This window comes from Xyrauchen texanus, chromosome 1 (genome assembly GCF_025860055.1).
Source record: "Xyrauchen texanus isolate HMW12.3.18 chromosome 1, RBS_HiC_50CHRs, whole genome shotgun sequence".
NCBI classification, from domain to species: domain Eukaryota; kingdom Metazoa; phylum Chordata; class Actinopteri; order Cypriniformes; family Catostomidae; genus Xyrauchen; species Xyrauchen texanus.
This window is the reverse complement of record NC_068276.1, coordinates 35,476,529-35,499,291: the sequence shown is the minus strand read 5'-3', so window position 1 is coordinate 35,499,291 and position 22,763 is coordinate 35,476,529. Positions and strand designations below refer to the sequence as shown.

Genomic DNA, 22,763 nt, shown 5'->3' with positions numbered 1-22,763 from the left:
CCCAGGGATCCTTTTTAAACAGTATTGAACGAGTTCCCATCTATGTTGTGCACGTATTGGGTGCTTTTCTTAATTATTCGGTCGAAGTCATCCATTTAAAAAAAAAAAAAATTTAGTTTTGTAATTATTAAATAAATTAATGTGTTGGCACAATTATATTTTTGTCTGCAAAACTAATTTCAAACATTTAAGCATACGACTTCAGATCAAAGGGTTTTCAACATTATAGGTGGAAGTGGTCCAGGTAAATCAATGCGTACACTCGCTACTTTGACCTTTCCAAAATGTGACCGAGCTATTGGTCAGTAAAAAGAGGCAGATGGGAGTTCTGCGCATGCGTGAGCGCTGCGCCCTGCATCAGCAGGCTATATGAGATCAGGCGCGGATACAGATGCAGTCTTAAACAGCCGCACAAATGGATGGAACCGAGACGAACCAGAGAAACTGTGCGAAAACGGAGCAACAGAAGATGTTAGACGCGGGAGGAAATCAAAGTGGATCAAAAGACAGAGTAACTCTTAAAAAAGAAATTGGTCTCTTGAGTGCCTGCGCTATCATTATAGGTGAGAAACGTCTCCTCGTATTTACTGTCATATGCCGACAGCCGTGGCAACACATGTGCTCTGGAACAATTTAATAAACTACATGTTTCTCTGTATGTGCGTATATCGCTTTCTTTTTCTCGCTGTTTCCTTTTTCTTAATTTGTTTTAAGCTGTTTCCCTCGCTCTTTCCTATTCAGCATGGCAGCTGCCCACATCTGCCTTGTGAAATGTGTTTTATACTCCAAAATACAGCACTAAAAGTTACCAGGTCTCAGCGTGACTTTCATAACTAACGTCCTAATTCAAACTGTCACGCAATAAGGCAACAGTCAAGTGATGACAAACACTAGTACGCTGTATGGCTGTCTGTGCATTGTAGAGAAGACAAGCGTTTCATGCCATCCGCTCTCTCACTGTATTCTCCATCAGACGCTGTTCATCAGAGCGCAGATTGCATCATTTTGAGGAAGAGAGTCGGGCTGAAACTCAACGGCGCGCTTACGTGGCTGCAACTCACTACCGTGTCCTTCACATACACGGCACCATGCTCATATTAGAGCCGATTACAATAGAGAATCAATATATAATACAGAAAAATTACGGAATTGCACTGCTGTAAGTGAGCAATTTCATATAGCTCCTTTTGAAAGTTCTTTAGTTGTGCTACTGTATCTCCATATGATGATTAATACACGTTTCTATCTTCATTACAGTCAATAAAAGATTGAATAAATAAACTTTAGACAGGAACATACATGTTTATAAGAAGTGTTGGGGAGTAATGGAATACATGTAACAGGATTATGTATTTAAAATACAAAATATAAGTAACTGTATTCCACTAAAGTTACAATTTATATAATTGCTATTTAGAATACAGTTACATTCAAAAAGTATTTTAATTACTGAACAGATTACTTTACATTTTATTATCATTTGTTTCATTTAATATTTTGTCCTTTCAGATGGAAAACCTTTATAGGGCCTACATATAAATGATGCGATCCAAAGATTTGAACAGCAGTGAAACACTTTCTTATGATGTGTTACATTCATACGAGCAGACAGAGAAATATATTTGAAGTAAGCAGATGAAATAGATATAAACCTTAAAATAAGTAAATTGTCAGCTTTACATTAAGATAAAATGCTATTTCTAGCCATTTTACATGCACATGTTACCAGACACGATCATATTTTTTTAACAAGAAAATTCACGTTGGATCATAATATATTTTTAGACTTTTACCTGCTGCGTTCTATGTTTTGCCACAGTTTCCTGGTAAAATAACACTAGGTGCTACAACAACTGTGTGTTTTATTCACTTTCACACAAATCACAACTACAATGGCTGATTATGACTTTATAAACACTTATTTTTCTTAGCAATATTTCCTGTCATGATGGTGCAGCTCCCATCTAATTGAATGGGGAAAGAACGAAATCTCAAAAATGGTTGGTCAAGATTACGATCAAAGAACATTTTTAAATCAGCCATAAAATTTGACAATTCTGGAATCATACAGTGTGCTTCTTTAAGTCATATTATGCTAAAAACGCAATTTTTACGGCTTAAATAGCTAAAGTGCATGCACGTTCTCGAGTTGATTGACAGGTGATGGCTGTATATAAAAGGCGATTGGCTCTTTTAACTGTAAGGCGTGACTTCCTTTCTACATCCGTTGACCAATGGGTGCTCAGACCTTCTAGATCGGGCATTCCAATTTCTCCCATTAAATTTCTCCTGTCTCAGCTAAATATTCTCTGGTATTACTCACACACTGCTATGTTATGATATAATTTTTTTTGTTCTATAACGCAAGGTTAATGGTTAAGGGTTGGGATGTCTGTTTTGTTGAACTCTCATTTGCTTTTAAAACACTATTTGGTTAAGTTTAGGTTAAAGTTTTTGGTTAGGGAGGTACGTTTTATTCATTAAAACCTCCATCAAATATTCATCTTAAAAACCTTCTCTGATTGCAACACCATTTAACTCAATTTTGGTGCCCCCCACTGGGCATTTCATTGAGAAACTGAAGCAAAAAATGTAATTAAGTATTTTACAAAAATATAGCCACGGTCACGTTCATGAGGTCAGGCTGGAATTCTCACAGTTTACCTGCACATTCTCACAGCCTCTTTTCACAATATGACAGGTGTAAAGAATCTTTAAGAATATAACCACATTTCCACCATCGGTCCGAATAGTTCTCATCACAAAACCGTACCGTGCTGTGCCGTTTCAGGCAGTCATCATGGTTACGCTTTCTTTTTCCACAGTGGTGCTGTGAAATCAGTAGAATGTATGTAACAGATCTGCGTGAGAGTTAAATATTGAAGCGAGTGCGGCACTATGGAGGATGATTGGATATTCCATTTTTTAGGACGGCCTTTTTCCCCTGGTTGTACTCTGTTGTCTCATGTGGTCCTGTGTTGGTTCTTTGTTGTTTTTATGTAGCACCATGGTCCTGGAGGAACGTTGTCTCGTTTCACTGTGTACTGTACTAACTGTATATGGTTGAGACGACAATAAAAACCACTTGACTTGACTTGCTAACAAACAACAAAGACACATATATACATATATATATATATGTATATATATACTATGACATTAGATTATTGTTGTCACTCACGACTCTTTGAAAGAAATCCCACATGTCTGTCGCCATCAGTTTTTTGGCTGGTTGTTGTGCATGAGACATTATTGATCATACAGTGTTACAGTGAAAAAGATTAACAATAAAGAGGTCAGAGATTTAAAAAACTTTAAATCTCTTACAGTAGATATTTACAAGTTTTATATTTCTTTCGTTGTTTGGACTCTGATCTACTTTAAGTCCTTTCCCCTCTTTCAGTCTTTGCAGTACTTTCTCCCATATTTTACCTACTCATATTATTTTCATTAACTGTTCTTCATTCTGCAAGTTTCTGATGTGGACGTGACTCACCAAATGCTTAAATGCTTAAAAGCTCAGTTGGCGCACGTGCAGATAGCAGAGTGCAATTTGGCTTCACAGACTCTGTGCACAATCTTGTCCCACATGAAAAGTGTATCTAGATTTCATAAAGTGAAATAAATGTACTAAGGTTACATCTCCTGACGTAAATGCATACAGACGTGGCTGACATGAAAGTATTAAAATAAAGGTGCATCTTAAAAATAATTCTATATCGATATTTATGCGTTGTATCGATAACATTGGATTGTTGGTTATTGGGTCAATGCATCGATCCAGATCGATGGATCGTTACACCCTTAGTGATTATCGCTTTGCTTTAGTTCCACCAACTGTCGAAGCAACCATCTGGCAGAGGACTATGCTTGGTCGTTTTATTCAAATGGATAAATTTTTCCACTTGCACTATGATTAAACTAAATAAATGTCTTAAAGTGTAATTATAATTTACACTATAATTTAGTCATTTCTTTCAGTGAGGGGGACATGATACCCACAGTTGCTACTGGTTAGCCGAAGTGGACTGTAGGTGATGACCTTCTACAGAGCACTGTGTTAACATCCAGACTGATCTCATAAGGTTAAGATTATTTCGTTTTTTGCAGTATTTTGTTCCTCAATTGAAGGTCATATTATGAAAACCTTTGCTTAGATTGAGACTACACCTTTGTAGTTTCTTGTTGTAAATGAAAAAGCCAGTAATGTGTTGTGTCTGCTGTGTCTGTTAAATTTGGCTGTCTAATAACACACAACAGGGGAAATTACATAGTGAAAAAGTGATTTATGTTGAGAGAACATTTGTAACATTACGTAAATTGTCCTACATAGACAAACAGTAAGAAGCGTGACTCTGTGACTGCAGTAAACTGACAGATTATTTGGATAGAAGTGAAGTAGAAATTACTTTATTAAACAGTTGCAGATTGGCTTAGATTTACAGTATAGGCCAACAACTTGCAGAGATATGGATATGGCCAGTTTCTAAGATGAGTTACTCCAAAATTCATTGCTGTAGTTTGAATGAGATCAAGTGGTCTGACTTTGCAGAAAGTGGTTCAGGTCTAGTGGTAGAAGTTATGATTCTTTGTTGTGCGGTGGCTACTGGGATAGTGCTAAGGCTTCACATGAACAACAACAGACAAAATGAGAATCCAAAGGTTACATAATGCTTTAGTCCATAACTGTCAATGAGGCTCCTATAATTGAAACTCTATTGTTTAAGTTTCTTGAGGCATAACCATTCAGGCACTGAACATGCTCAGGGCGATTTAGAACAACACAACTCAATTCCAGTGAGGCAGAATATGTGCCTTTTACTAAATACTGAACTCTAATTTTGAATTTGCAATCAATGTTGACTGTAACATTGTTGATCTTTTTTATAATTTCCATTTGCCTGGAATGTGCAGCAGTATCGTGACAGCTGGGAAGACTGTTCTTGTTGGACAATTTGGGTTGGCTCTTTGTTCATGTGGGAAAAAGGGAGACTCCACCAGAATAAGATTTTAAACACATCAGCATTTTAGACTGCCGTGCATTTCAAGCAGTGATTATGATGATGAGGTTATGAATGACAGAAACAGAGAGATGTGCTGGGAGGGAATGATAAATTCTGACTTCCCTCTCTGTAAGTAAGACTAACTGTTACAAATCTCCATGCACTGAGCACAAGTAAAGTCTTTAAAAACTTCTAAACAGTGCAATTAGCAACCAGCTCCTCAATATCTTTACTTAATTAAAATACTTAAAAACTAAGAAAGTGTGTTCTGAGTTGAAGACCTCACACTTGCATAATATAATATAATAAAATATTATATTTTTATGGCTTATAAAACAGGTGTTTCAACACAAGAGTACAGTATATTTTAAGTTGTATGAACAATATGTGGAGAATAAGCAACCTGTTGCTTTGTTTCTTTTGTTTTCTTAGGCAACATCATTGGATCAGGGATCTTCATCTCTCCGAAGGGGGTTCTAGAGCATGCAGGCAGTGTGGGGTTCTCTCTCATCGTGTGGGTTCTTGGAGGAGGGATCTGTGCTCTGGGTTCTCTTTGCTATGCTGAGCTGGGCGTCACCATCCCCAAATCAGGTGGAGATTACTCTTACGTGACAGAAATCTTCGGAGGACTGGTTGGGTAGGTCTGGTTTTAGTCTCCAGTGTGTTCCACTCAATGGACATCTCACAATTACACACTCAGAGTATGTGTGAAGCACTTGTGCCAGGGGAATTTCTCCTCTTCAGGCATATTCAAATGTGTCTACTTGCTTGCTCGATTACAACACTAACACTGTTTTAAATTCTATATTTGCCTAATTATTTATTTGCATGATATGGTTTGTGTTGCTCAATGGTGACTATTATAACATGCGTGTTAGTGTAAAAAAACACATGAAAGTGTGCTTATGTGTGCTCGCAGGTTCTTGTTGCTGTGGAGTGCAGTGTTGATTATGTATCCAACCACTCTGGCTGTGATTGCACTCACCTTCTCAAATTATGTCCTGCAGCCTGCCTTCCCAAACTGCCTGCCTCCATACATCGCCACCCGGATCCTCTCAACCGCCTGTGTCTGTGAGTACAACACACACCAGCTAATCCAGGAACGAGGCTGAGTTCGACATTCACAGTTTGGCTCTGATTTACATGCACTTAAGATAACGGTTTACTCCAGGGTTTTTGCAGAAAGTGGCGGTCTTGTAAACGAGAAAGCTGTTTTCATTTGTGCCAGATAAATATATATACTGTATATATATATATATATATATATATATATATATATATATATATACAGGGCAACAACTGTGAACATATTCAATAGATTTTTGTAGCCAAAATTTCAAGGTATTTATGCAGAAATTGATTTACAAATATAAACCTACCCTGAGAAATATTCACTGGAGGAAAAAGTGTGGTAACTAGACCTGGTCTCCCCTATATATGTAAATACATTGTTTAAATTTCCATAGACACTGTTATGATGAACTGTTACTTTGAACCTCATTCTGTCTCTCGGTCTCTCTTTCTCCCTCTCCGTCCTGTGTAAATATACAACTTCACTGATTTAATCCTGATCTGAGTCCTTAACCCCAGAGGATACGAGGCAATATATATTTGGAGTAGGTGGGCTTGAACCAGTGTCTTGACCAGTGCAATGCATATGTATGCACATGTGTATATGTGTTTGTTTAAGAAGAGCCCTGTAACTCAGCTGATAAAGGCCTGTTAGATCTCAACTGGGGCTCACAGGACGGAGTATTGGGGGTGTGTCATTGTGAGGGCAGTGGGCCTAAAGACAGTGCTGGCTGAGTTACAGCATCTATCCCAGTGGAATCCAGAATCCATCTTGAAGAACAGTCAGCTAAAGCCTTGAGACAGACATACTGCAAAGAGCAAGGGGTGAACAGGGCCAGTGGCTCAATTTAGGAAAAGACACCACATGTATATTCCCTATCAAAGGATGCTAGACATTCATCCCAAACCACTGACCTCTCTTCAAATGAGCTGGATACACTCACAGAGTGACATCTCTGAAAGTTGAATGTATTTGTTTTGGGTCTGGATAGTAGGATGTGTTTGGTATCGATGTTGTGATATGAGGGCACCTATCCCTCACACTGCATGGCATCAGACTCTGTAATGGTGTCAGGCTTTGAGCCGCCAGAACATGTGGGCATGCCATCTTTATTGTGTATTGTTTGGGGATTTTGTGGTTACTCTAGTTACCCCAACGCTCTATTACGAACACGGGCGTTGAGGCGGACTTTGTTAATGTGGCTGAAACACCATTTAACTTGACAAATGAGGAATAAATAATGATTATTTAATAACTGGATTGGAGTGTGTGAGTCTTGCTAAAGGTTTGAAAGAAAACCGACAGGTCATAGTTCTAATGCGTTTCTTCCTGCCATCTGTCATTAACCATAAGACCAACCATTTACCAGTGATGGCTCAATTATAAATTTGTGCACTTAAAGGAACATTCCAGGTTCAAAACAAGTTAAAGTCAAATGGCAGCATTTTTGGCATAATTTTTCACAAGACTCATCTCGTGTTTATTTAAAAAAAAAAAAAAGCAATGATAGTGGTTATAGGAAGAATTATTTATTTAACTCCTCCTGTCTGTGGCTCTGTTGATACAGCAGTGGATATTTTTATTGGCAAATTAGTACGTTTTAGAAACCTTTGCATTAATCTCTGTTTGTCTGTAAGTGCATGTTCTTTTTCCTGTGTGAGAATTAATCTGTATTGCACCATATGTGTTACATTTGCTCTCCCCTTCTGAATGTTCTGAATGAATGTCACAAGTCCATCCCACTGCAGTCAGATTACACAGGCACAAATACACACACTGTTCCAGCTGTTCTGGACACACAAATAAACACACAGACCTTTGGCAAGTGTCTTCTAACCTGTAATAATACAACACAGAATAATTAAACTCAACTTCATCTCTCATTTGACTTGCTTGAACATAAAAATAGCATTTCTAGGAGTTCTGAAAGTGTCCTCTATACTGTGTAAATGGCCTTATTCCTTGCACTATGAATGTACAGTATACTGTAAATGAATGATGATGCACTGTTTTTTTTTTATTGTGTCTTTAATGTGACTCAATCTATCCTTTTAAAAAGCTTAGTGCCTTTTTAGTATCCTTTTTGATATGTTTATGAGTGTGTGGGAAGCTTCTCCTCGCTTGTGTAATTATAAAGGCCTCACACTTAGGAGACTGAAAGAGAGAGCTGGTCATGTGATTATCTTCTTGCTCAGGTTTATGCCTGCTTATGAAAGGGCTGACATCATGTGCCCCTGACAGTATTTAAAAAACATTTATTTAAGCAATAATTTATGAGAGAGCATGCTATATTGTGAATACAGTAATATAGAGTGCCTGCAACCTCTTCAGCTATGACGATATTCACAGTATGGCACAATGAGTGCCTTATTGCTTTTATAAAAGACTAAAAATACCCTTGGCTAGAAAAAATCTCTACAAAAGATCGTTTCTTCCTATGGCAGTGATTATCTTAAATCGTACAGTGTTTTAATTGAAACAATAGAGCGACTGCTAATATTTTTAAATTCTTCTTTTTTATAGTGTTTAACTATATTATTATTTATTTATTTATTTATTTATTTGTATTTGTGTTGTTGATATGTGATGTGTCTTATGTTACAGTGTCAAAGAAAAATTTCCGCTCTGTGAAAACAGACTGGACAATAAAGTAAAGTAAAATGGTTACCACATAATACAAATATTATAATAATATATAATAATAATAATACAATAAACAAATGTTTACTAAAATTGTATATTTGTTCATCAAATGCTTTCCTTCCGCTAGAAGATATAATCCCTAACTGTAAACAGTAAAAGAATGTTGCTGTGCAACAAAAATAACGGTCAGCTAGGTGCTGCACAATTATTCAAATAATAGCTCAGTAAAGAGCTCATAGCCATACTTTATCGTGAGTAATGCACATCTTGTAGGTCCATTAATAAGGTTTGGGAGGATCAAGTTCATTTAATCCGACCAATCACACAGCCAGAGTAAGAGTATATAAACAGCTGCTTACCTCTATGTAGCACTGAGAGTTTCCGGCATCCCACCATCTCCCCATCTCCTACTATCTATTCCATCAATACTACTCCAGTCCAAGGGAGTATTCGGCTTGGTCAAGTCTTGAGCCTCAAGCCCTTCTCCCCGGACAGCGAGCCACACGCGTTTACACTATCCTTAATACAGGATTACATTAACTTCGAACTACTGAAACGCATCCAGGAACAGAGCTATCCATTTTATAAATGTAAATAAATCATAACATTGATATTTACAAAGAGAAACAGATATAGTAAAGTTTGGACAAATATACTCATGCTTTATTATATTATTTTCCACATCTTAGAATACTAGTAAAGTCACAATTAAATAAAATAATTTTTACATTCAAAATGCCTATTATTTTATATTCTTCAAAGTTAGCCATCAGTTTCCTTCATTAGAGCTATTGTGATTCTCTTTAAAAACTTCATTAGGTGCCACCTGGATGCTTTTAAAGATGTATTAAAGAAGTTCTCGTGCTGAGCACTTGCTGGGTGCTTCCCCTTCATACTTAGTCACAATCTATATGTGCCTACAAAACTTAATTTCAATTATTTAAGCATAAGCCTTCATATCAAATGGTCTTTAAGAGCATTAGAAACATACATTAAAGGTGTTTGCACACTGTACGATTTATAATAGTCCTTTACGATTGTTGCTTGTCAGACTGTACGATGTGAATGCATTGATATTGCCATGGCACACTGTGCAACATTATGTCAGATTGCACGATATACATCGTAGCCGACTGTGGTCCCAATCGTCCCGATCAGTGAACGCGACACAAGTTACGGGAGTGTCACGGAATAGAAGCGAAACGGCAAAATTTGCCCACCACAGAGGAGCATATGTTTTCTCTCTCCGAAAGTCAGGACATCAGCACTTCCATTGCTCAAATACCACTACATCACGAGCATAGGCTAACATTTACAAGAAAGATGGATTTTGTCAAATATGCCTATAATAAGACAGCTTTGTCACAAATACAGAAAATTACAGATGTTTAGAATAAGAGTGGAGGAGGTAGCCTACAGTAATAATGAGCTACCACAAGCTAATATTCATTGTGGAAATAAAGTGAACAAACTTCTCTGTTCACATTGGAGAAATCAAAAAGGTGGGTTATAGTGTCCTTATCCACCTTCTGATCATAAAGGCTGATAATATATCACACAAATTCCCTGTGGATGATACACAAATGTGACATAGATTTCTATAATTGTGTCCAACTGTATTTGCTGATTTGGATTAAAATGTCCCATAAATACATACCAGTATAAATTGTTCAATCTTTCTATTTTATTTTATTTATTTATTTATAAATAAAATTGGAGTTGTGTGAATCTTAACTAAAGAAGTTTACAGACAAATGTTGCTATGGTTCACACGTGGAGCAGGTTTCTTTCCAAGTGAATTGGGGTGCAAGAGAGGAGCAGAAAATCTCATCCCATGGTAATAGCAGTCACACTATATGGCTACGATGCTAAATTTCAGACACTGCCCAAATTTTCATCGGAAAGGCTATTATCTGTGAACATGTCACAATGAACATTGTAAGATTGCCGATTTTGCCATGCGATGAGAGAAATCCTTTAGGATTACCTAAATTTGTCTCAGACGGCAGAATCGTGGCTAAAATCGTACAGTGTGCACTCGCCTTAATTTAGTTGTAACCAAAATTTTGTCTGGGAAATCAAGGGAGAAACCCTTTTCCTCTTGTGTTTGGCTTAATGATTCACTTTGAATGGCTCCCACTTATACAACAGACCAGAAAATAGAACTTCAGTTTACACATTTTATAAATAATACAGTCTACAACCCTGGCTAAGCATTAAGCAAAAATATGGTTTGAGCACTTTTTTAGGCATTTGGCCACAGAGAGTTGTAGCATCCTGAACATTTTCTGCATTTAGTGGATCCTTTGTTGGCTGTATGGGACAATTAGCTGCAGAGGGATGCCCCTCTCAGTGTTTGGAGTGATTGGTTGTATTTTGGAAGATTTAAAGGCTGTTTGCACTTCATTAGAATTCTCCTCTCATTAGCCTTGTGTTCATTTAACTTCATTTGGCCACTCTTGGTCACTTTTGCTCAGTGAAACAAAACAGAAGTTGGAGTTAGATCTGTTTGGGCCAAACAATAAGGAAGCAAAGCTAATGGCAAACACTGTAGCGTTCTCACTTCTTTAATCATCTGGCACTAAGAAGAATTGATGTTTGGACATGCAGCAAATTAATCATTGTTCTGCAAATATCATTTATAGACAGCCATGGGCCATGCATTTTAAGTCTAGGCCTTCAGTGCAATTCATGCCATTAAGAAAACATAGTTTCACAATCAATAAGATGCTATGCCTAATCATACATTACATGGCAGTCAACTAATAATACCAACTGTCATTTTAAAAACACGTCCACGCACGAAAGACAGAACTTGAAACAACGCTTAATGCTCAAGCAAGCCTAATTTTAACTGCAGCATGACTGTTTTGTGAATTGATCTTAAATTTTGATATGAATCTATCAAGGATATAATACCTGGAAAAATCTTTCTAATAATATTTGCAATTTAAATGTTGCTTGCAATAAATGTTGTTTCATCAGGGTACACTATTATCCTGCGTTCCATTCAAGTTGGATGTGGGATATTCCTACTTGATTTCTCCGACCATAAATGCATTCCATTCCCCGATATTCGGAAGATGACGTTTAAGCAAACAAAATGCTATCATTAGCATAGCAGGGTTTTGACTCTCATTAGAGATGTCTCCTAGCAACACAACTGATAAACAATGCTGCAGCGCTAGCATTTGTGCTTCAGGTTTACGATTATCAAAAGAGATTAGAATGTGTTATACACCTGTTTCTGGAGGCATTTGGTAAACAAGCTTTAATATCATGTAATCTGGAAACAAACTAATTTATCGATATTACTTAATAAAGTGAATGTTTATCACTTTGTATATCTCCCTGAGTGTCGACATGTTTGTGTGACATCATGCACATGCATCTCGGTGAAATCGGAGTTGAGAATTTCTGCAGGAGCCTTCAAGTTGTAATTCTGATTAAAGATGCATTTCATTGCACTTTTCCTAGTAGGAAGTTGTAAAATCCGACTTTCCAAGTTGAATGGAACGCTGCACTACTTTTCAAAACTTGATCCGACACTGAATGCTCAAGCAGCCTAATTTACACGTAGAAAACTCCAGATGTTGCTATAACAATCCAAAAAGCACTTACCAGTTTACTTGAAGTGAAAATCAGTCCTCCTTTGCTGTTTAATAAATGAAGCAATCACATGGTCATGCAGAATATCTTGTGTTTTTAAATCCATAAGGATCTCTTTCTCAACAGCGATAGTGGCAGTGATGATGATCTCGCGCACTTCGCTTTCAAATTCAAAGCGTGATTGCGTCACTCAAGGCCAGCTAGAAGTCCTTGACAGGGACATATCCTAAAGATCACACCCACCAAGAACAAATACATCAATCTGATTGGCTGCTCTTTCATTTGCATTGTTGAGGGATTCTGTGGAAATTCTGAAGGCCTGAGGGGATGGAGCTCAAACTCACGCCTCTTCTGCTAGTTAGCTTGGGTTCGGCATGCGATTTGTGAAACAGCTGTCACACCTCACATGTAAGGATCAAGGAATAAATTCTGACTGGATAAACTTTTTTGTTTATCTCGTTTTCATTTTGTTTATAGATTAATTAAGAGTGGAAAGTGATTAAAAAAGGCAAAAAGGTGATTGAGAATGAAAGGATTAAAAATATTTATTTATTTGGCATGTTAGACCAGCAGAGAAGGTTTTGCTGGCACTGAGAATTCTCCACTGTTTATAGAAATGCACTTAACGCAGGCTTAGGACCAGTGCTGATTGCCTGAATGTGTATACTCATTGTTTGGTTTTATCTGTTTCATGGCTCTACTGAGTTGTACTTTAATCTTTGTAGCTGGAATCATCTTTATCTGAGCCACTAGACTTCGATTTCAACTATTTGACTCAGTTGAGAAGCCATTTATGAACTGAGAGCTATGTGAAAATGGTAAATAGTTGAAGATCCATCAGTACTGAATACTGAAAGTGAAATATCTGGTGTGGATTGAACCCAGGATGAGATAAGTAAATGGAGCTGAGCAGGTTAGCTGTTCTGTTGGTTTGCAGGCTTTGAGCTGCTCTTGCCGACTAAATACTCTTGCCAAAAATTCAGCTGGCGTCTGGGCCCATTTTGTTGTGGGGCATCGGAAACTGTTTGTCTGCAGGGTCTGACAGATGCCCCGCAAGTGTTTGCGTGTGTGGGTGGGTAATTCCGGCCATTGATGGATGAGTGGGGGTAACCAGTCTCCTCTTTGCCAAGTGTCTCCCTCGGCATGCCTGGGTATACTGTGCCGTCAAGCCCTGGAGACGGATCTCTGTGTACCGGATCTAAACCGGCGCTCTAACACAATGTGGCTGAACACAGAAGCCACTAACCTCAAATGTAGATGTACAGATGGTTTACAAGGCCCGCCTGTGTGTGTGTGTGTGTGTGTGTGTGTGTGTGTGTGTGTGTGTGTGTGTGTGTGTACAGAGTAACATGCATTTGTCAGTCTTGTATTAAGCGCCCCTTGAAAAAAACTACTTAAGAACACATAGTTGTTGTTATTGTAAACCATAAAGATGGATGCCTTATAAACCTATAAGAATGGGTTTCTTTAGAATAGTTAACTGGTAAACTCTACATGTTCTCTGTACTAATTCACACTGACTTCAGTAAGAGAAAACCCCAAGTACTGGATGCTCAGTAATGAATGGGTCAATGTATTGCTCTGCAGAAGTAAAATATATTCCATCTGATGTTTATTTCTTCTCTCTGGACTATTAAACAAGAACCATATAACCAAACCACTCTGCTCTCATGACTGTGTCATGACCTGATTTGTCCACATGAAACTTGTGACCTAGCAATTTCTCGTAAACCATCTCTTTAATAAGAATTCAGAAGGAGAGTAAGAATAACAGATGATAGAGAGAGACTGTAGTTCTCACTATATGATGCCTTCTAATTGAAAATGATTTCTAATACAAAACACTAAAAGGAGTGAATTCCTTTTTAAACTTTGACAATATGTTAATCAATATGGTTTAACCATGTCTGTGTGTATCCACAGTGTTCCTGACGTGGGTGAATTGCTCCAGTGTGCGCTGGGGGACACGCATTCAGGATCTGTTCACTGTGGGGAAGCTGTTGGCCCTGGTCCTTATCATAGTTGTGGGAATGGTGCAGATTGCCAAAGGTGTGTGTGTCAGTTCTTGGCAGATGCTTTTGATGTACTTGAAGTCAGCTTAGTACATTTATACATGCACATCCGCTCTCAGTTTAGTTGTGCTCTCAAACATTAAAAGCAATGGATTATTAAGTACTAAAAAATATCAAATCCTTTAAATGTAGCATGACATTAATTATAAAAATAAGGTTATCAAGGGGGCCTGGGTAGCTCAGTAGTAAAGACGCTGTTTGAGTTTGAATCCCAGGGTGTGCTGAGTGACTCCAGCCATGTCTCCTAAGCAACCAAATTTGCCCGGTTTCTGGGGAGGGTAGAGTCACGTGGGGTAACCTCCTCAAGGTCACTATAATGTTCGTTCTCAGTGGGGAGTGTGGTGAGTTGAGTGTGGATGGCATGAAGTGGCAACACGCTCAACAAGCCATGTGATAAGATGCGTGGGTTGAAGGTCTCAGACGCGGAGGCAGCTGGGATTCGTCCTACGCCACCCGGATTTGGGCGAGTCACTACACGACCACAAAGACTTAAAAAGTGCACTGGGAATTGGGCATTTCAAATTGGGTGAAAAAGTATGCTATATATAAACCAAATAAAATAAGGTTATCATAATTATCAGGGTTCCCACGGTCGTAGAGCATCTGGAAATATATGATGTTAATGAAATTATGTAATTATGAAATTAATTGAATCTTAAAATGTAATGGAAAAGTTATGGACATTTTTTAATTGATTTGAACCTTTATTGTCCACTCGTGTGGAAATTATCCTTTGGTTTCCATACAAGACAGGACACAGAATGAAACTAAACAAACATACAAACATTCATATAGTCTGCCTACTGCCTTATGCTACCACATTAAGAATTGGATAAACATGATTTAATCAATGAAAAACAATAAACTTATAAATAATACATAAAAAAATAGTAAATAAGAACAATAATATCATCAATAACCAAATAATTTATTCAATAAAATAACATAAGATTAAATAAAAGACCTCTAAAAAATATTCTTAGTAGCTATGTGTACTCTATAGTGTCTTCCAGATGGTCATTCACTATCAGTGTTGCTTTCCATCTAGTTTGTGTTGTGTATATGTCACCCACGTGCCATATTCTTGTTAGTTTGTTCTTGTTGCTGGCCCTTAGATTTCCATACCAACATGTAATGTTATAACTCAGAATACTCTTCACAAGACTTGTATAGACCATGTCAAGAACATCTTAGGATACATTAAAGCTATTCAACTTCCTTAGAAGGTACAGTCGTTGCATTGCCTTCATATAATGGAAATGTGTTTTTCTAGTTATGCTCAGCAATATAATATTTAATCAGCAAGATATATATATAAATAGTGCAAAATCTATAAATTATTTTTAAAAATCCTTATCCAGTAGTCCAGAAGCCATGGAAATTCTTTGGCCAATAGGTATGGGGACTCTGATATATACTGTATTGATTTTTCCCCTCACTTGATAGGCCAAGCTGTAACACAGATAACCAGCATATCACATGTTCTTGAACAAACAGTGCCCAGCCGCTATCATAATTTAAAACAGGAATGGTCTTTCCCAAGGATTTTCTAAAGTGTGTGGCAACAAAGGCAGATAGTGAAGTTAAGTGTAAGGAGAGATAACTGGAAAGAAATACAGAGAAGGCAAGGGAGAGAAAGGGAAAGAATGTGATAAGCTCACATCTGTGACTACGTCCTCTCGTTATATGCTATGAATCATCAAGCACAGCACATTGAACACATTGCACATACCGCTAACCCAAAACAGTCCAGTTACCTAACGAATAAAAAATTGCCCTTAGTGGGGACAGGCTACTGAAATATTCCAATAAATGCAAGGCTAGTTGATTCTGTTTGCTCTCTTTGTTTTGTAAAAACGCTATACATTCATATAAAAAAAAAATATATATATATATAAAACCATCTCTTATCCAGTACACTAACATCACACTATATCCAGTTAATCTATCTCCAGTAGTGACATGTAGTGAAATTCTTGTATTATCGGCTTTTGAGCATATGCTTTCTTATTCAAAGTAATTTACACTACAGTCCTTTTGAAGCAAACTGGAGTTAAGTTTCTTGCTAAAGGATACAGTGTTGTTCATTCATGAATCACCTCTTCTGAGGCTTTAACTTGTGACCATTAAATAACAGATTTATTTTTCATGAATTCAATTAGTTCAACACATAGTGGTTGGAATGAACTTCAGTTAGCAGAGTCAGAAAATCTTACAAATAAAACAATGTATAGCTGTAAAGCAGCTGCATACTCATTTACTTTAGGCGGTTTATGGCAAACTTAAGCATAGATAGCGGCATGTACAGTTATTGTGTAACTGGAGTTTAGGAATGCCTATGACTTGTTATGGACATTCCTAATTATTATTTTTATTTATTTCTTATGGAATCATGCGTGTCTGGAGGCATTCTCTGAACTGACAAGAGAAAGAATTGAGTAAATGAGAGAGCTAAGAAGTGCATGAGAGCATTTCCACAATTCAGTGACAGAAAAGAGAAAGGCTTTTTGGAGGCACTGGCTGTCCAGTGGAATAATGAAATCAAATTGATGACATTTGAGTATGAAATTTGACATTTGAGTATGAAAATTCTGTCACCATTTACTCGCCCTCATGTTGTTCCAAACCAGTATAACTTTCTTTCATCTGTGGAACACAAAATATGTTAAGCTTAATGATAGCCTCAGTCACAATTCATTTTAATTGTACAAAAAAAGACACAAAGTGAATGGTGACAGAGGACAACATTCTGCCTAACATCTACTTTGTTCCACGGCAGAAAGAAAGTCATACAGGTTTAGAACAACGTGAGGGAGAGATAACATTACAATTTTTGGGTGAACCATTCCTTTAAATGTGAAGAACAGATTGTTAATTAATCCCAAATGCACTGACATATACTGTGCTTTATGCAGTAAACAACAAAAAGATCACAGAATTTGATCATCTTTAAACTAATTAATCTATAATTCTACACTCTCAACTCTAAACCCTCTCTCTCTGTCTCTAGGACACTATGATGCATTGGAGCCACAGGCAGCTTTTCACTTTATAAAGGATCCATCAGTGGGGCAGATTGCTCTGGCCTTCCTACAGGCCTCTTTCGCCTACAGCGGATGGAACTTCCTCAACTATGTCACTGAAGAGGTGGTTGAGCCACGCAAGTGAGTCTATTTTTAAATATTCTGTATCACAATAACTCAAAGTCTATATGCATAAACAAAGACTCTACACATAATATAGTGTACATATAACAAAGTCTACACATAATACTGTACAGTAATTTTATGATCACTTGCAACAGAATAAAAAAAAAGTAATGAAAACATTAGTATACAAAAGTATTTTACAAAATAAACACAGCGTTTTACAGCATGGATAATATGGTGTCTGATATGTCTGTGTAGGAACCTTCCACTTGCAATCTATGTCTCCATCCCCCTGGTAACGCTCGTTTATACTCTCACCAACATTGCATACTTCTCCTCCATGACCCCTCATGAGCTGCTGGAGTCTAACGCTGTTGCTGTGGTTAGTGATCTTTAAACTCTGTTGCAAAGCAGCTTCATAGCTATCACCCACAAAACCTTAGTATTGTGTCAGGATTGTTTGTATGAGCAAGCACCACTCTTTCCCAGAAAATGTAAAAATCTAGTCGTATTTCTTCTGGTTAAACAGTAATCCATAAATTATATGCTTTGTTAATTCATGATCTGTTTGTACATTTTCATTTAGCCCTTTTTTTTATGTGTTGAATTGCAGACATTTGGGGAGAAGCTATTAGGGATGTTCTCCTGGGTGATGCCCATCTCTGTAGCCCTTTCCACCTTTGGAGGGATTAACGGATACCTGTTCACCTCCTCCAGGTAAAGAAACATCTGACATCTGAGTACTATTACTCAGGCCCTATAAAGTCACCTCATAAAGACAGGATATTTAACACTTACTTGTCTATCGTCCCCAGGTTATGTTTCTCAGGAGCCAGAGAGGGTCACCTGCCCTACCTGCTGGCTATGATCCACCTTAAGAGCTGCACACCAATCCCTGCCCTGCTTGTTTGTGTAAGAGAGAAAAGTGTTAGCATAAACAGCTTAGACATAGAACATACACAGCTTTATTGCATAATTATCACCGCATTAAGTGTCTTTCTCTCTCACTCTCCATAGTGTACTGCAACCATAGTGATCCTGTGTATCGGGGACACACATAACCTGATAAACTACGTGTCATTTATAAACTACCTCTCATATGGAGTCACTATAGCTGGGTTGCTGTACTACAGATGGAAAAAACCCAAAATGTTCAGACCAATCAAGGTACCTACAGTAGCTGTTACTGCCTCATATAGGGGAATGAAGTCATCAGAATTGGTGTAAAGTAGTGGTTCTCAACTGTTGGTCACATGTCTGTTCTGACTAGGGACTTAAGGGAAATAAGAATCCTAAATGCAAATATTAAAATGCAACTAACCATATAACCATGCATAGTTAGGAAAGCAAAATAAATAGACTTTTAAAAGAGAGGAAAATCTCTCCCTTTCTTATGTTGTTGATCTGTCAACACTAGTCAGATTAGACAGATGCCAACATGGATAGGTTGCTTGACATCACCAAAACAATTAACATAACTATGCAATGTAAAACAGATTCACTTATAGGATAAACATGGTTTGTGCCAACTACATTGTGTTTTTTCTTGTGAATTATTCAAAAGATATTTGAAAAACAAAATTGCAAATTTTCCTATTCAAACTAGGTCCTATTATAAATGTTCCATCACTGTGGCTATGTAGTTCATGATAATTATACTAATACTCTATAATAATGATAATACAATTTACAAACTACATTCTATCTCAAAGACTTTTTACTTTTAGATGATAAACAATTTTGATACAGAGTTGTGTCGGCACTTGTTGTGAAATCATGTTAATTTAAAATCTGAGTGCTGAAGCAAAATCAGCTGAGAGCCACTGGATTAACATACATTACTTGTCGGTACAGAATGGAATGCAAAAACATGTTTAGGTTTTATTCATTGTTGCCCTTCTTTCTATTTTCCTCTCTCTCTTAATCTCTTCATTTTATACAGGTAAATTTGTTAGTCCCTTGCAGCTACCTGGTGTTCTGGGCAGTGTTACTGGGCTTCAGTCTGTACTCAGAGCCAGTGGTGTGTGGTATGGGGCTGGTGATCATGCTCACTGGAGTCCCCATCTACTTCATTGGAGTGCATTGGAAGAACAAGCCACGCTGGATTTACAGTGCTTTGGGTGAGTGAGAAAAGTGAAAGCAGTTTTGTTGTCTCTCTAGAATAGGAATAGTTCATCAAACAATGGACATTTTGTCATCATTTACTCACCCTCATGTTGTTCCAAATACATTTGACTTTGTTTCCTCTGTGGAACATAAAAGGAAAAATGCTGTATATTAAAAATGAATGGTCACAGTAGATTTTAAGCCTCATAAAGGATGCAAATGCACCATAAAAGTGTCACAAAAATAGTCCATACGACTTGTGCACTACAAAAAGTTGTTATTCAGTCCCCACTAATTGTAATTGTGTAATTGCACAATTACAATTAAAGGAACCAGCACACTCTTCAGAATTTTTTCTTTTGTGTTCCACTTGAAAGAAATTAAAATGGATTTGGAAGGACATGAGAATGTTTGTAAATGAAAACAGAATTGTCATTTATCCAATTGTCAACTGTTCCTTTAAAAGTCTCCTGTTTTTGTCTTATATCTATAAATGTGCATGTTTTTCAGAGAGAGTGACCTATCTGGGGCAGAAGTTGTGTTACGTGGTGTTTCCTCAGGATGACCTCTCAGAAATACAGCTCCTTTCAGAGAAAACAGTCAAATCTGAGCTGTGAGCCTCACCAGAAACTGCACTCCTGTTTGGAATAGTTTTCTGTATGTTTTTGAATGTTTTCCATGTTTGATGCTGTACATGAGGAGATGCTCAGTTGAAGGTCCTTAGCCATTACAGTAGAAGAAACAAGTTCTTCGTTTTATAGCAAAATTATCTCATTTTTTTAGTTGACCTCCCTTTGCATATATTTGTTCTGGAATTCCCATTGTAACTGAATGCTCCTTCTCTTGTCACAGGTGACTTCCTATGTCCTCTTAATGTTGATAACTGTTTGTGTATTCCAGGATCTCTTTCTATATTTTCTACTCTTTAGACTTTTTAGTAGTTCATTGAATTTCCCTAATGTGAGGGAATAATTACTCCTAATAATTACTTACTCCTCGAGCAAAAAAAAAAAAGAAAGAAAAAAAGTGATAATATATAGCTGCACTCAACACTCTATGCAAAAATATTCTATGCATTTTAATGTAGAAGCTTTTTTTAGCCTATATTTACCTCGAATAGACATAAAGAAATTGCACAATTCACTTTTGCCATGCTTTCTGAAAAAAGCATGAATTCCTTGCCACTGTTAAACAGAGGCTCTGCCCCAGCACTCTTAAGCACTGCCAGATACTCTTGCTTATAATAGAAACCATAGGATGGCTCATGGTTTATTCTTCTTTTCAATGGATAACATTATCCACATAAAAGGTACTTGAAATTTCAAAAGGCTGTTTTAGACAGACACTTTCAATAGTTTTACGCTAGGATATGTAGTCCTCCACCCACTAATTCCTTTAGGTAACCAAGACATTTGTATCTTTGACTGGGACATCTTTATTTTGGATGGGAATGAGGAAAATTTCTGGCATTTTACTGAGCTAAGCAAGAGCAATAAAATATATGTCTCTTCATTTTTATACTGACAACCAAACAGGTTCTCTGTCCAAACAAGTTTGTGATAAGTATCCAAATTTGTCACGATTTTTCTGTTTGTGAGAGAACCGTATAGAAAAGGGTCCGACACGGTTGAGATTAGAATCTTTTGTGCTTACAGTAAATGTCACTTGAGTGCCCTCTTCTGGTCAGATCTGTTTAAACGTGCTTATACGCTATATACATTAAGCACCACAGTGCTTTTTCCTGTCCATGGGTCCAGCTCAGTGTCTCTCAGTGATATATTAGTGTCTAACATGTCCGTAGTAGTAAGTGTCAAATGCACAGTACAGTGAAATCTTAATGTAAATATACATCAGGGATTCATTGTGAGATCACATTCCTGAAGTTAGGGAAGTGTAAGGGCATATGTATTATTATGTATATGACAATTATTATGTATAATAAGAAAATATAAAAAATATGGAACATTATGTGTTCATAATGTATGCACTATAGACATGTATGCTGACATACTTGTGTTTTATAAAACAAAACAAAAAACACAAAACTTTAAAGGTGTTTATTAATAGCAAAATTAGCACATTAAATTTAATTCTGAAAAGAGTGTCTATAATTGTGTTACTTACTGTGTGTGAGTAAAAATGGCCTTGTCTATATATAATTATTTTATCCAGCAATCCATGTTAATGAATAAATATACTTCATCCAGACGACAAGTTGTGTAATGAAGAAATGTGTGTTTAATGCTGTTACAAGTACACACAATGGATTATGCAACTCCATCAAAAACATATCAACATGTAGCAACCTTTCTTGACCATTACCATAAATATACAACCAGGTTGGAAAGGGGTATAAAAGAAAGGTAAAGATGATCATATTTACCAAATATGATAAAGGCAACCATAGACTGCATTAAACAATAAAAAGAGAAGTCTGTTAGGGCTTCAAGCAGCTGGCTGAATGTCCATACATCTCACTTTATTATGGCGGTATTCGTTCATGTTGTCATTTTATTTTAATTTCTCAAAACATAAAAGGACATTGATTTTAAAATATCGAATGCAGTTTGAGTCTATCTAGGCCACCAATACCAGATCTAGTATTGTAAAAGTATAAAATGCTCAAGTAAAAGCATCAGATAAAATATTATAAGTTTTAAAACTACAATCCTTCAAGAAAAATCTCATCACTTGCTGGATTTCTTAAAAGTGAGACATTCAACCAGTTTGTGACATTCCACTGAAACACATGACTTTTTCATCAATTAAATGCAAGTTTGATAAGAAACCATTATGACTTGAGCATAGAGGTTTGACCCAAATAGGATCAGATGCAAATAGGTTGCAAAATACAAATGGCATCAAGTTCTTTATTCATGCAGAAAGACTCAGAAACAGCATAAGGGAGGGGCATTGCTGAAAGATTAGATTGAATTGAACAAAACTGACACCCAACCCTGCTGAAAAAAAAAAAAATGCATAGCTGGTCACCAGCATATGTTGTGTTCCAACAAAACCAGCACCAAACCAGCAATAACCTGTATAAACAGTTTTTTTGTTATTGTTGTTTTTTTTTTGCAGGTTTTTTATATCAACCTGTCATTTTGTT

The 22,763-nt window shown here is 37.0% G+C and overlaps 1 protein-coding gene across 1 annotated transcript; it reads left to right on the top strand.

Annotated features, from left to right (window-relative positions):
• Positions 1 to 386: 386 nt before the first annotated feature.
• Positions 387 to 22,642, top strand: LOC127620184 (asc-type amino acid transporter 1-like). Its single transcript, XM_052093640.1, has 11 exons — positions 387 to 563; positions 5,436 to 5,640; positions 5,923 to 6,074; positions 14,251 to 14,376; positions 17,410 to 17,563; positions 17,807 to 17,930; positions 18,162 to 18,265; positions 18,364 to 18,460; positions 18,566 to 18,715; positions 19,491 to 19,668; positions 20,165 to 22,642. Exons 1-11 carry the CDS (start codon positions 416 to 418, stop codon positions 20,269 to 20,271), a joined length of 1,545 nt encoding a protein of 514 aa, XP_051949600.1. The 5' UTR covers positions 387 to 415; the 3' UTR covers positions 20,272 to 22,642.
• Positions 22,643 to 22,763: the final 121 nt, after the last annotated feature.